The sequence below is a fragment of the Pholis gunnellus genome (genome assembly GCF_910591455.1).
Source record: "Pholis gunnellus genome assembly, chromosome: 7".
Taxonomy (NCBI): domain Eukaryota; kingdom Metazoa; phylum Chordata; class Actinopteri; order Perciformes; family Pholidae; genus Pholis; species Pholis gunnellus.
In genome coordinates this window covers 21,525,289-21,540,958 of record NC_136533.1, presented here as the reverse complement: position 1 = coordinate 21,540,958, position 15,670 = coordinate 21,525,289, and the positions used below count along the sequence as shown (strand labels likewise).

Here is a 15,670-nt window from a genome sequence, read left to right as displayed (position 1 = left end):
CTTTATTTGTGGGTGCAGAGGTTTATTATTTATAACAACATGAATGTTTTGCATCAGGCCTGACCCTCATTTTCATACCACGGCAGTGAACTTCTGTGTGTGTCTGTGAGTATCCTGTGAAACCTATTAAGAAAGTTAAGGCCATGAAAGCGACATTTTCCTGATTCACAATGTGGACATTCAGTCTGTCTTGCTGATCTATATACAGTAACTACAGCTATGGCGTCATACTCCTGACCTGTGCTGCATGTGGCACACTGTGTTCCACACCCGCATGCCTTTTGCAACCTTCATTCAATTTAATTAGGTTTAATCATCAACTGCTGATTAAGCGCAGTTATATGGTAACATATTCAAGCTTCAACAGGTGAAGTATCGCATTCAAATGATTTGTTACACAGTTATAATTGGTTGCATCGGGACTCATTCGGTCAGCCTCATCAAAAGTAACGAAACACAATGAACAACAAATCAGCTAAATGAGAACCCAACCAGCCACTTGTGGTCCTTTCTTTATTTTGCCGTTTATCAGTTTCTGTTACTCTACAACACTTAACAGGCGAGTTACACTATTATTGAAATAATAACGATGAGTGAGAGTCTAAAGCAACAAAGCTAATGGGGCATCTCTAGACAGGAAAGAAGGTAAACTCCTTTCTTTCATCATGTCTCTCTTTCTGTTTGTCTATTATAATTAGTTTTTGGTTTATTGGTTACTTCAGACAGTAAATCTAACAAGCAAGCTTTTGCTGGACTACTCACAGGGGTGGCATATAAACACATACCAGTATGACCAGTGGGCCATATGCAGCAGTAGATGCAGCTGATTTTCCTGTCTACGTTAAGGGAAGTGGCCCTGGGAGGATTAGCAGGCATAAACAGGCTTAACCATGCCTATATATTCCATAAGCCCCTGGTTTTTATACTGTAATTTTGCCAAAACCTTGTGAGCATTTTTCTGGTGAGTTGCTGGTGAAAATCATTTTGAAACGTTGAGGCTAAAACCAGAACCTTCTTTGAAAACTGTTTCTAGATGTGTGTGTCCTAGTGGTAGTCAAATGTAGACTTTTGATTTGAAACAATGCTCACTACACACAACACAGAGAAACGGCAGAGTAAAGGTTAAAGTAATTATCTAACTGAAAGAAAACAAAGAACATAAAACAAAACACTACACTAAGTACGAGACAAACCACAGGATTAAGGCAGGCGGGCAGGAAAAGTGCACTCAGTGGAGTGCAGATCTCCAAGTCATTGAGCTACATCTTTTTAAGAAGATGGGTCCAGTAGTATGTGAGATTAGCTGCAGACAGACAGACAGTATTTTACCGTTATTGTGCCAAGCAATGCGGCTAAAGTGTCAGGTTTTTAATTTGTAGACATTTTGTTGTTCGTAAAACAAGCGGTGCTGCCTTGTCAGGGATGGATTTAAATCAACGCCCTGTTTCTTGCAGCATACTGTGCATCCAGTGGTCAAAAAGCTCTTGTCCATTTTCTGAGCCCAGCATTCTCGCTCTGCAACCCTTCTTCGACTGTTGGTGTTACGCAGAGCTCACCAGCTAACTGGGTAATGCCAGCCTGTGTGCTCTCGTTGTAAAGCCGCCCCCAACCCTCTGGATTGCTGGCGTGTGAGGCAGAGCAGGTAATGAAACACACTGAAGAGAAGCAGGTAATGTAGCAGAGAGTTCAGCTACGGCCAAATTAATGAAAATGACTTTTCAAGGAATAAGTTATATATTGAATTCATTCATTAAAACAAAAAATAACAGCACTGAGTTAGCCCATGGACCTACTAAATGAGATGTACATTGTGTATTTGTGTCTTCCTATAATACTAACTAGTACTAAACTTGCATCCTCCATTTCCCTTTTCATTCCACGACCTGCCTTCTCTCGCCACCAAGGGTCAATAATCATCCTTCCTTCTATCTCACTCTATATTTATGTGACTGCCTCTCCAACTTATTCTGGTCCTCCCCTTAGTATCTGTCCTTTGATTCATTTTCCTCCCTCCCTCCTCTCTCTCAGTTCTTCCTTACTGTCTTAAATCTGACAGCAGAGATATATACTTGACCAGCGAGTCATTACTTTGAGGTAAAAGGACAAGGCTTTCTCTCTTCAGTTGTTCACTCGCCTTTCTTTTTTCTGGATTTATAAGTCATTGTGCCCTGTATCTGTATCTGTATCTGAATTAGATAGCGTCGCATTTGTCCAATCACTGGAAAAAATGGGTGCACTTTAAGAGCACTTACAATATTTCTTCTCCGACAGCTGAATAAAAGGTAGCGGCGAAGAGGCCTATCACCAGAAACCATCACTTCTTTCTCCCGCTTTCATTTCCCAGCTCCATTTTTCCACCCGCTTTTTTTTTTCTATTGTCTTCCGTTTTACTGACACCCCATGTGGAAGGGCATCATGTATCAACCCCTCAAAAAGATCTTCATAAGCATTGTATGGAAATCCTACTCAGTCATGCATCCCATGAGTTCATCCTTGAAGACGGATCCGTGCTAGCAACCGCTCTCTCTCTGTCACTTTCACGTCCGTCACATGATTCTGTGGATATCAAATATTTGTTCTTAACACTGCTCACACTCACACGCACGTCTTATGCCAAAACATTCTCTCACACACAGTCAAGCGCTCCTTTGTCATATCTGCCATGCATAATGACTTACATTTAGGTCTCCATTTCTCCCTGCATCTCAGTACCTCCGCCTCCTCTCTCTGTCCCTCACTTTTTCTTCGGGCTTCTTATCATTCAAACCCCTGCTGTCACACGCAGAATTCTCTCACACTCCCTCCCCGCTCGCTATTTAATCTTTGCTCTATGCTATCATTTTCTCTGTAATTTGCATTTGGGCGAGTGCTGCGTGACCTATATGCAATTTACAACAAGAACGATCATTTCCAATCCTTTTAAACTGACCTGTTCACGGCTCCCATACTGTCTTGAAGTAGTTTGGCTACAGCGGCAGAAACTGTATTTCACTGTGAGCTTGAAATCCCAGTTGGTGTTATTATACGACTGCTAAGCGATGGGACATTTGGTGCTTAACATCCCTGATGTCCAACAGAAATTGCTGTTGACAAAATTGAGCTGGAAAACTGTTTTTTGGCTATTTAGCAAATGGAAACAGCACTCACACTTGCTCTGTTGCATGTGAAATTGAGTGCCATTTAAACCTTGAAAAGTTGCCTCTTACTAGGACTGGCTTAACAAAAAGGAACTAAAATGATAGTGTCCAACTGTCCGCTCGCTTAACGCCTGCAGGGGTTGGCCTCTATAATAAAGCATGCTTGGGGCTGTAGTAGGAGTTATACGAAGCCTTTAGAGAGTTTGTAGGGTGGTGTGTTTTTTTTACCCTTTAAAACGTATAGCGTTTATCTGCTTTAACGTAAGCGGCAATCATTAGCATGTTCGGCTAACTAGCTTACTACATACAGAAGTAAGCTAGTGTTACTTAAGGCCAAAGAGCATGCTCAAGCAAACTTAATATGTTTGTGGCGTTACAGGTTACGTTAAAAAAAAAGGGCTAATGTTAGCATTCTTAGCGTCTTTATTGTCTTTGGGGACATTTACATTCCAGCAACCACAGCCAAAGTTTCTGAAGAAAAAAGCCTTTTAAAAGTGAAAACATACTATTTAAAAACTATGAACAGCTATGTAGCTAAGCAAGCAAACGGGGTTCTGTTAAAACTAAATAACAGTCTGATCTCAGCAGTTACATTTTTCCTTATCATAATTAAAACACAAGCTAGCTCTATGCTGAAATACAAGAACAATGCTATCTCTTTAGCTCCATGTCTAAACGGACCATTACATGGTGAGGTTTGCCTGGGAAATGCGGCTTTAGCCTTTAGTGTTTTTGTACCATATGTAGCCATCAGATGCGTATTTAAGACCCATTCGACAGGATTCTCATTTTAAAATTATGAAAATTATGACGCTGCCGACAGCGTTTTCAAGCAATTCATGGAGCTACCGCTAGCTTAATTAGATCGCTATAGCTGTTCCAATCTAGCGACAGTTGTCATTTCAGTAGGGGAAATTGACAGTCATCAGCTCAAAATGTGAAGCCTGCTTTTGTTTGACTTAACTTTCAAAGACTATACATTTCGAGTGTTAACTCTGCCACCATTACCGTAGTAAACTGCTCATGTGCCCTGTGAGAATGGAGAGCTTGGCGGCCATAGCGACAGTAATTAAAGGGGGTCAGGAACGGTCAGTTCTGGGAGATAGAGCTGGATTTCTTTACGGCAGCTCTTACACACTCAATTTTTCAGGTTCTCAATCATCATGGGAGGTGCAAGAACGAAGACTGCCAAAGTAAACAGAGGGTGTCTGCATTCGTATGGTGCTCCTTCATTTTTAGCTGCACAGAAAGCATGAACCGACCACTTGTCTCTCTTCCCTCTCGTCTCCCTGCCAGCCCTGCTAGTGTCTCTGGGCTTCGCCTTAACTCCCCTCCTTTCCTTTTCTCTCCATTAGTCTTCGGTCCTAAAGAGAGAGGCGAGGGGAATACAAAAGTGAAGACGAGGAGGAGAGTCCTCCGTCCTGAGGCCCAGTGCCAGCTGCTGCTGCTGCTGCATTGACGATCCATCCCAACACAGGCAGGCACGGATGACACTGCTCTGGAATTCAGCCCGCGACGCAAACTCTGGGTGCTATGTGTGGAAGCTCTGCCCTAATAGTGATGACAGAAGGTGCCCCAGTCTACGCTCTATGAACAATGCTACCATTGCAACAGATGTCAAGAAGTATTTTCATCTTTCCTCCAGACGTCCACATTAATGTGTACAGTCGAAGTAATAAAATACATGTACGTATGCATGGACTACTCTGTCCAGCCAGCGCAGTAATTCTGCTGCTTGTTTATCAACAAGATAAACTTGAGTCAGCACATCTGTTGTTTGTGTGCACGTCCACCACTCACATAAGCAAAACCATGTGCACAAATCTATTAAGGAGACAACGCGGCGAGTCTTGTCCAAGAAGCAATGTATGAACTTCCACGAGTAGCAGTATCATTAATCAGCTTTCTTATCAGCCGGCCACAACGTAAAAGCTGCACTCGTTAACAGAAAACGTCTGTATCAGTCCAATCTAACATAAATAGATGCGGGGAGAGAAAAGCAGCTTTAGATTAACAGCTGTAATTAGCAAGAATGAGCTCTGTGAACCGGCAGCAGTGTCAGCAAGTGAGAGAACATATTCCTTCCTACAGTACATAAGTTGAGGGAGGGACAACGTGTTGTGGTGTTGATGCGCAGACAGACAATGGACAGTTTTTAACGGCCAGTCTCAATGGAGGAGAGTGTACAGAGCATCTCCTGCACTTGCAGTAATACACTGGGGCATGCCTGATATGATTTTGTTACAGCATTAGGTCCCAACAGACAACAGACATATTGTTTCTAACAATCTAACAATTGTGTTTACCAGAACACAAAGGAATATAACAAGCAAGTCACATTAAGTGTGAAAACGGGATTTAATATGCGAGAGCTATATACGACTTAATTGCTATAATAAAATCAACAATGGCTGTTACTGTAAGTGCATGCCTCAAATCATTTGTGAGCGGCAACAAGCTGCACTTCGGAGACTGCATGTGTTACATTCAGACTCAAAGTTTACAATTGGAAACCAGTGTTGCCATGACAATAAGTCATCCTTAGATCACTTGTCAATCTTTCGGAGGAGGGGAAACCTGGTTGAACTATTGGACAACACACAGTTACGCTGGTCACAGAGTGGTTACCATTGGTTTCTGCAGGAACACATGGAGCTATGTGAACTAGACAGGGTCAGACTGACCCGTCGACATTCATGGTTCAACGTGGTTGAAATCGCTACAGCTCTCATGTCAAGCATGCTCCCCCAATCACGGCAAACTAATGAGAGCATCTTAAATTCAAGTCAGGCGGTGGTTCAGAGTGTTCGGGGGGGAGGTGGATTAACTAGGCCTCGGTTCTACACATTTCTTGAAAAGAGAGCAGGAGGGATCCCTTTGCTCTTCGTCTCTCCCTCCCTTGGGTGCTCTTTCTCGCTCCGTGGCGGGATGTGAGGGCGAGAGGAGACAAAGAGATGAGAGGGTTTCCTGGAGACGGAGGAGATGAAGTGAACACTTGACAGACAGCAGCACCTGGAAACCGCTCCTGTCTGTGTTGCCGTACAATAGAGAGACAGAAAGAAAGAAAAAAAAACGTACTTTTTCTAAACTCGAACAGAGTCACGGCTTGTTCTTTAGGAGTGGGATTAACTGAAAAGCACCAGAGAGGATGCCGTAGAAATCAGTGACAGGAGCATTTCCGGTGGCAATATGTTCATAAGTGATCAGAGCAGGGCCATGGTACCAGTTACCAAAATAGCAACAGACACAGTCAGCTGCTCGCTAGCTGGAGCTCCAGGATAGGGCGTTTTCTGAGTTCTGAATCTGATCATCAGTGAGGTGAAAGTGTTTACGACGGCTTTCTGTACATGTGCTCCCAGCTGACCACGGGTCATTTAAAGATGGTGCCATGATCCAGAGAGAAAGAACGCCCTCAGCTCACCAGCAAACTGACGATGGTGATGGATGGCTGTCTGACTTATTCATTCTGAAGTGGTCCCTGTCACACTCAGCCTCCCAAACTGATACCAGAGCAGCTTCCTTATACACCCACAGTGACATATTGCGAACACCTGCCTGACATTGCACCGTACCGTACACCGGGGGGGGGGGGGGGGGGGACTGTCACCGCATGTGACTCAAACCACTACACGGAGACAGTCCTCATAATTTTCCTCGTCTTACGGTGACGCGGCAGCAGATACGACTACACACAGATATGATCAGAGAAAGAGAGATAGCAACAACGCAACACTGTCTGGAGGTTTTTACAAAAGTTGGTCCCTATAATCTTTGTTAAGGCAGAATATGTGTGATATCTGTTGTACTGGATTGCATGAGATCGTACAGGAGCGGCAACGCAACAAGTTGAGTTTAAATCAATGTAACTGTCATAAATATATTAAAGTTATAAGCCTAAAGATTGTTGTTATTCTAAACTCCATTTCCATACTATTTATGATCTACATTTTTTTTCCAGCCCTCCGCAACAGTCCCTGTTTCTCATGTGGCCCCTTGGGAAAAAGAATTGCCCATCCCTGATCATGAGGGTGTAGTTTGAGGTGCTGCTTGATCGTATCGCTTCATACAGAGAGGTGGTGTTTCTATGTTTCTTAGCTTTGCCTCATTGATGTAAATGTGGTGGACTTAATAGCAGGGAGACTTTTCAGTATACAGTGCAACACAATACAGTTTGAAAGCAAGGACTTAAAAAAACCCATCTTATCTGAAAATCAAAACACCACAAGAATGTTGAAGTCTAAAGTTCAGGGAGGTGTAGAAGCACCACATATAGCTCATAATTATTTCATTTCCTGCTGAAACGGATCAACCAATCGGATGCATCATGGACGGACACAGAATTAACTCACCCGGCCATTAAGAAAGACTGCTGCTTTCAAAACTTAATGACAGAACTTACGTCCATTAAAAAAACATTATCAAAAACGTACTTGAATAAAAATCCTTGATAAAGACTGCAGAACACCCATTCCAATCAGTGCCGACTTCTCAAAATCTGTAATAATAATCTGTGAAGATACAATAACATAGTGGTGATTACAATACAAATCTATTAGACCACACCTGTTTGTTAATCGACATTATGTTTGGTTTGCCTTTTTCCATCTATGAACGCCCTCATCTGTCACCAAGCAGAGAGAGAGAGAGAGAGAGAGAGTAACCTTTTTTGAGGCACAATAGGATGACCTGTGTATTAACCCAGTTTGAAAACCCCTCTGGACCAAAGGGACTGTATTATCGAAAATTTCAGAGAGGGAGAGGAGAGGAGAGGAGAGGGGGAAAGCAAAGAGGTGAGAAGAAAAAAGGCTTGTGTAGCTGTATTAAACCTCTGCTCCCTAGGTATCAGATTAACCTAGTTGAAGCTTCTCCTGCTGAGTTAATTAGACAAGATTGGAAAGGCTGCAGATTTACTAATGATGTGATGAACGCCAACGGCTCTGGCTCTGGCTCTGGTGTGCGAGCTGGACGGCGATCTAAAACTATAATATTCGGCTGAATTACAAAGTACCCTCTGCGGTGCAAAGCATGTGACTGCCCGTAAATCTAATCTGGTATTTGGGGATTGATTTCATCAAGCGGGGAAAACGCTGGAGCGCTCACCGTGTTTTGCTGAGTGTGTGTTTCGATGTTGTTTGGTCTTGAGGGGCTGCTGCGAACTGACTGGATTTTAAGAATATTTACTGGGGCTTTTGGTCCACTTGCTTTCCTTGACCTCTTCATGAAATACATCAAATGGTAATCTTTTTTTCTCTTGCCTCCAGTCTGCTTTTAAAAAAGCACTGAGAGAGACAGAGGACCGGAGCAGTTTAGTTACGGTGCTGTTAACTCTCACGCATTGACGGCTTGACTCACGTAATTTACACTTTTTACACGTAGAGAAAAAAGAATTCTACTTTAACTTCTGACATGTTCGTGCATATTAATAGTTTAGGAAAAAAAGCTGACAAAGCTGAAACTTCTGTGGAAATAATAGCGGGATCAACGATATGATCAAAGATATCAAGACTGCCAAACTGAATATAAAAAATGTTAAACCTATGGACAAGTCCAAGGCCGATCTTGTGACTAACGGACGACCCGCTCTACTTCCAGAGCCACAGTCGCCCCCAATAGTAACAATCAGTAACGGTGCTTTATTTACTTCTGCTTACTTCCTCAGAGTCAATGTGGCTTCAAGCGATTTGACTTTAAAAAGATGTCGTGTAGCGACATGCAGCGTAAAAAGAAATAGTCTAAAAACTAAAAATGTCACTCTTTTGGATCAAAGGAATAGTTTGACATTTTTGTCTTGGCTTCCGCTATGTTGTCAAAAGTTTGAAGAAAAAAAATGGCGTATAGCATGTAAATGAAGGAGCTTTAGAGGTGTTGATCGTTCTTTTTTTCGCCTTCAGAAAGCCAGTCAGTCTTTATGCTAAGCTAAGCTAACCAGCTCCGGCTTCATATTGAACGGACAAATATGAGAGTGGTATCTATCTTCTAATCAAACTCACCTAGAAGGGGAATTTATTTCCCAAAATGTCGAACAAAAGTTAATAAAGGCAATACCAGAAATGTAGACACTGTTGTCCACAAAGGTATTTGCTTGATAATTCCTCTCCAGAGACACCTAAAACAGTATTTGTGTGACTCAATAACACAAAACGTTATCTATTCAGTCGACCTGCCTCCTAAGGCCTAATTTCGACATTGGTTTGATTTGAATGGCGTTTTCCTCTTTTCCTCTTCGTGAGGACAAAGCGGTACAAATGTCCCCCGTCATCCGTCGGCGTGTGCTTTTATCGGCCGTAACAGAAACCATTGATTAGTAACCAGACCAACAGAGTGGAAATAAATGGGCTGACATTGCCCGCGTTATCTAGTCTAACGGTTTGACCAACTTTGTGATTTCCATTGGAGAACCAATTAGAGATTAACAACACGACCAAATAGCCGTCAATGATGTAGCAGACAAATGAAGATTAACACGAACTAAAGTCAGACAGAATTGATTTCCAGTAATTCATACAAATAGCAGTACAGTACACTGCAGGCTTTCTTTTGGTTTTACACTGATTGGTTTTTAGTGTTGATTCAAATACTCGTGCGGATAAAGGAGTTCAATGTGTGTGAGAAAGTTAAGTAGTTTACAGTGATAGGATAGAGTGTGTGCACGTATGTGTGTGAGAGACAGTGAATTAAACACAGTCTCTGTAAGCAGTTTCAAATGATAGGATTACGTGTGCGTTTGTCCATGCGGGTGTTTGCGTGTGCATGTGTGGAGAAAAAAGATATACTTTTTTTGTATTTCCCCCCTGTGCTCTGCATCTTGTCCTTCTCCGCATAATACCCACAATAATGTGGAATCAGTCTGGTGCCTTTTTGTATCACGCGTCTTTCATGAAAGCCCATAAACGACACTTCACTGGAGGCTTTGGCTTTTACCTCAAGGCAGTGTTTAAACTGGATGCACATCACACCATTTATTCAGCTCATTAAGCACTCAATTTGCTGCCACAGCCACATTTTGCACACACACACACACAGACACACACACACACACAGTGCCCCAAGAAAGCTTTCATGAAGAAGTTTAAAATCTGTTTCTCGTTTTTTTAAATAAAAAATGTAATCCTTTTCCTTTGGACATCCATCCACAGAATTTTTCCACACAGAACCACATATCATTGCAGCCAAAGTTTTTGGACACACACACATACACACACAACCACACACACACACACACACACACACACACACACACACACACACACAGAGTAAGGGTAGGAAAATGAACAGAAGCCACCTGCTGAACTCTGGTACGTTTTTTAGTAGCAGCTGGTTTCTTGCCAGTGTTCAATCTGCAAAAGCAGGCCATCACTAAACCGTCACCACGAGAAAGAAATATCTAACATATACAGCACTAAAGAGCAGCACCTAAGTTTGAATCACTCTGCGCAAATCCAAGCTAACGCTGCTACAGATTACACGTGTGCGAACGTACCAGCATTTGTGTTCCCATGTCAACCACTTTTATTCTCGTAGTCAACACATTAATAGCACGGTCGCTGTGTACCGACTGCTGTGGTTGGTCGGCCACCGACCCCGAAGACTCGTGGCATTCGACAGAAGGGATTTACATTTCAAATCTGTTCTCAGCATTCTCAGAATGTAGCAGCAGTATAATGTGTGTGTGTGTGTGTGTGTGTGTGTGTGTGTGTGTGTGTGTGTGTGTGTGTGTGTGTGTGTGTGTGTGTGTGTGTGCACTACACCGGGTTTAAAAGGTAAGAATCCTATTAGCAGCTTCTTGGCTCAGTGCTTAGTCTGTCAGCTGACGTCTGATACTCTGTGCTAGATGCTAGGCCTGATCTGTGTGTTGACGTATCAGATCTCAGATTTCATTCTTAATCCGTCAAAAAGTATTTGTTTGTCATTAGCTTGTCTACATATAGGCACCGGTCAATACATGCTGGCCGAGCAACTTTGAAGCTGCTTGTTAGCTTAGCGTGTTAGCGCGCTAACATTTGCTAATTAGCACAAAACACAAAAAGGTCATTTTGTCATGAACCAAATTAATGGGAAAACTTCTATTTTGACCTGATGATGGTGCTCAATGAGACATGAAGTTATTGCCAAAGTTTTTTTTTTGTCCTCCAATAGTTGTTGAGACTAAAACCCGCCTCATGTTGGGGCCAACATTCCTCATTTCACTGTCATTAGCTGATGACGACTGATGAAGAAAGCTCGTAGGTGGACCTGGAGTTGAGGTCATTTTGTCACATCATCCTAATTTCAGGGGGTTTAGGGGAGATGAACAGATATTACAATACTCATTTGCATCGGGTGGTTTTGAACAGCGTTATTCTGTGGTTATTCTGAGGATGCATAGCAGATAACCTGTCTGAAGCACATGAAGTGGGTTTCGCCTCAACCTGTTTAAATGTCCTCCAAGGTCATCGTCGCTCCTGAGTGTTTTATGGTGCGACACGTTTATATACAGACCCCTTTAAATTGTACTGCCACTGGTACATTAAAAGCATTGTTGCCTGGAAGTTAGCTTGCCTCAGATCGTTATCACTGAAAGAATTCTGGTCTGAAGATAAATCATTTCCTCAGTCACTTCAAAGTATGTATTTCATTTATTAAACTTCAGAGAAAATGATATTCTGTCATTACTTATGTTCTCATATCTTTCATCAGCAGTGTGTTTTTCTGCATCGTTAAGCTCAAACTTCCCACAGTACGTATGGGCACTAACTCTTGCTGTGTTATAATGTGAGTATGAAACAATATTAAAAATGTAAAAATATTAAATATAAGGAATTATTAATGGGCGTACTCGGCAAATCAGTTGCTTACATCTATCTTCTTAAACCTGTGGGCAGATATTTTTCGCTGATTTATACAATTCTCTAAGATGATGTATATCTTAACTGCAGAACAAAAGGCAGCATCATAAATTACTGTAAGCTTGGGAGGAGCAGACAGAGGGGAACAACTTTTCTTTTGCTGGCCACTTAGCTACCAGCATGACTAGATTGTGTCAGTAGTGTGACTTAACAACATCAGCATGGCTTTACTGTGGAGAACATGAGGTATAGAGGCTGATTAAAACGCTCCAAGGCCACCACGGGACAACGTTCCCTCTGATTAAAGGGCAGATTTTAGGTTTCCTGCCAACATTTTAATTTAGAGAGCAGATTTAATGCAAAGAATTCTGACAAATTGATGAGTCTGCAGTGTTATGTTAGCCTGCACCAGAACACACAGTGTCTATACAAGCATAACATTAGAACAGAAGGGGTTTGGCCATGATTACAAAACCAGGCGTGCTTTGTTGCGGCAGCATCTAAACATCTTTTTCGAGCCAGGGAAAATCCAGAACGGAAATTCAAGCAATGTGCTCAAAGCGATGGATACGCATGGTGTGTTGGCAACTCGCGCATTCGTCACCCCTTGAGGTACAACTACGCCGCACTGCTGAGATATTGAGGGTTGATGTCGCCGGTGGTTTGACTTCCACGTCTGCTGAGGTTTATTTTTAACAGCGAGATGATTAAAGCAGGTGATACCAGGTTGGAGGTGATGACACTTGTTGCTAAGCTAAAGCTAGAGCTTAACATTTAAGCTCCTTGGTTTTCTCGGAGGATGAAGTGTTATTGTGATCTTTTCAAAGTATGTCCAAATGGGATGAGACGGGGGAAGAGATGAGTGAGGACTTACCTAATGTACATGTCCATGGAGGTGTGAATAAAAACAGGCCAGGGGCACATTTTGGGTACTGCTGTGTCATCATCAGCACAGTTATACAGTGAGCTCGCTGCTATCGAGAATACGACAGAAACGTTCTCCCTCAACAGCACCTGGACAGGTTTCTGTATTCCTCTGTGCTTATTATTTAGTCATTCATATGCTTTAGAGAGATGCTTAAGATGTGAAGCTGAGTTTTCAGGGACTCAAAGAGAGCTCTATTCCTTTCTGTATTCACAAAGTAGGACCACTGATAAAAGGAGGTCACCTGCATAAATAACATAATAGCGCATCAATAACTTTGATAGTGATTTCATCATCTATTAGCATCTTTAACCTCTTAAAGCATAGACATCAATGAAAATAGTCGTTAGTCGTTAGTTGCAGCCACATTTAACAATATGTCTGTTGTCTCTGTGTTGTGTTTTAGTTCCACGTTGGTCCATATTCCCTGCACAACCAGCTAGCATTGTTCAACTGTATCGACATACAGAACCAGGCAGTGGCACAGCATGTGATTCTGGGGGGGGGGGGGGCGCCCACCCAAAGGCCTTTGACTGCATCCACTTGAGAGAAACGAAGAGAATCTCCCCCTTGCGATCTTCACCAGGCGAGGCTGCCCCTCCATCTACTCTATCCTTCACGGCACTCAGGGTGCTGTGTTGTCTCTTAGCAACGCTGCCAGGCAAATCGATGGAGGGGAAAGGGGAGCGACAGGGAGATGAATGAGGGGGGGGGGGGGGGGGGGGGGGGGGTGAGAGGACAAAAAGGCAAAAAAAAAAGAAGTGGAGAGAGAAGTGGGGAGAAGGGCAAACGGGTGTCAAGTGTACAAAGAAAAAGAGGAGGGAGGAGGAGTGAAGTGGAGATGTGTGGGGGGGGGGGTCACAGGCAAGGAAGATAGGAGAAAGAAGAAAGGGATGATGGGGATGAGGGGAGGGAGATAGAGGAGGAAGCACAGTAGGAAATAAACGAGGGAGGGATGTGTAAATGTCAAGCTCTTACCAAGTCACATGCATTGAATGTCATTTAGGACCAAAATGTCAAAAAAACGATAAAGTAGACTAGATTTTGAGGGATGGTGCATGTTTTCTATACACTGACTACATTTCTAGTGCAGTTCTTCAATAAGAGTTATAAGTTATCAAATACACAGAAGGCTCACTTGCCCCGAGTGAATAAGACCCCCCCCCCCCCCCTTGGGTAAGGTTGTCCATACTTTGTACCATACACGTTACTCAACTGATGAGTAGCAAAAGACCGTTATCATCGTCAGGCAGGTCATCGACCACAATGCATCTCCAGATGGAGATGGAAAGAGCCGACGGCCTCCGACACCAGCAGCAGCAGCAGCAGCAGCAGCAGACACTGGAGGAGGAGAGCGACGCTTCCCTGCATCACTACACCACCAAGCACTGTTTGACCGACCGGGCTGTGTTCGCCTGCTCCCAAAGCATCCTGCGTTCAGACAATTTGGCTGCATGCAAACAATGTAGTCAAAGGCTCACCTTGTATTTCTGAAATCCCGAATCAGAATTGGTTTCAACCTTCCCCTCGGTCCTTTTCAGTCTTATGCTCGCTGCCGATTTCAGCCTCTCGTGCGGGCACGTTGTCTGAATCTCGATGTGTGTTCTCTCTCTGGATGCGGAGCAGGACGAGCAGCGGAATGTAAATGGACCTGGGATAACGGGGGGAAGAAAAAAAGACTTGCGGATTCAACCTAGCTATGCGAAGGCAGCGGGTAGCGTGAGGCTACCGGGTGCTGAAGAGGCTAAACCCGCTCGCTGAATAGTAACGCGTGATCGGGCAGCGTCCGATGAAAGCGGAGGGTCGTGGACTGTTCTCCAGGACGGCCCTCAGCGACGAGGCCGGAGGAGCGGGAGCTTCCTGGGAGGGACGGTCCTCGTAAACCCCGGTGGCCACCGCTGTCATGCTCTCCAGCATAAATCTACAACTTCCTGTCATATCTTTTCACAATTAAAATGCTGTGTGCACCCTTAAAATCCACCAAACATTTATTTTGTATGATTATATTTTATCAAACCATATGCAAATCATAAAAAAACAATATATAGACTAATTATATAAAACCCTTCAAGCATATGTGTGTGTCTGTATACTATACCTGCATATACAGTATGGCTGAACACATGCATACACAAGGATTATGTGTATTCACATGCGCATATATTACATACGCATTAATATACATGAAGAAATACATTATAATATATTATTTTTCGTTGCAGCAGCACATCAATTTGTAGCACTAATGTACTTCAAAAGTCCAGCCTATCTGGTCACATAATGATCAGACCCGTCTCTCATTCTGAATGAGATTTATTTGTTATGTATAGCTATCTTTTTCCTTTTTTTTCCTTGCATAATTAGGCATTCATGAAAAGATGGTTCAATGGGTCCTCCAGCCCCACAACAAAACCTGCTTTGCTTTGGTATTTTAAACCGAATCAATCTACTACCATATGTTTGCCTTTATTGAAGTCATCAATAATATGAATACGTGTTTGAGGAAAAAAAGAGGAAACATGCAATTCTAAAATCACACAAACCAAAATGCAGTAAATACAGAGACAAGCATTGCTTCACATTTACTAAATATATTCATGTTATCCATTTGTCTTTCTATCACGACTTTGCCGCTTTTACTTTGAAAAAAAAAAGATAGCCCCCTAATCAAGTGAACTCCCAGCTTTATGGTAACAATTGAATGAATCCCTCCAAGAAGAAATTCAGAAGAACAAAACCACTCCAGTTACAGAGTTCTCACTCCAAGGCTGCACAAACAGGCT

General features: G+C 42.9%; 1 protein-coding gene across 1 annotated transcript in view; it reads right to left on the bottom strand.

Annotated features, from left to right (window-relative positions):
- st3gal2 (ST3 beta-galactoside alpha-2,3-sialyltransferase 2) overlaps nt 1-14,792 on the bottom strand; it is a gene marked incomplete at both ends in the record, with an annotated part of 38,268 nt that extends 23,476 nt beyond the window's left edge. Inside the window, 2 exons of the mRNA XM_079163555.1 lie at nt 14,408-14,538; nt 14,617-14,792. Of these exons, the coding sequence (XP_079019681.1) occupies nt 14,408-14,538; nt 14,617-14,792 (307 nt within the window). The remainder of the gene's footprint in view (nt 1-14,407; nt 14,539-14,616) is intronic.
- Nucleotides 14,793-15,670: the final 878 nt, after the last annotated feature.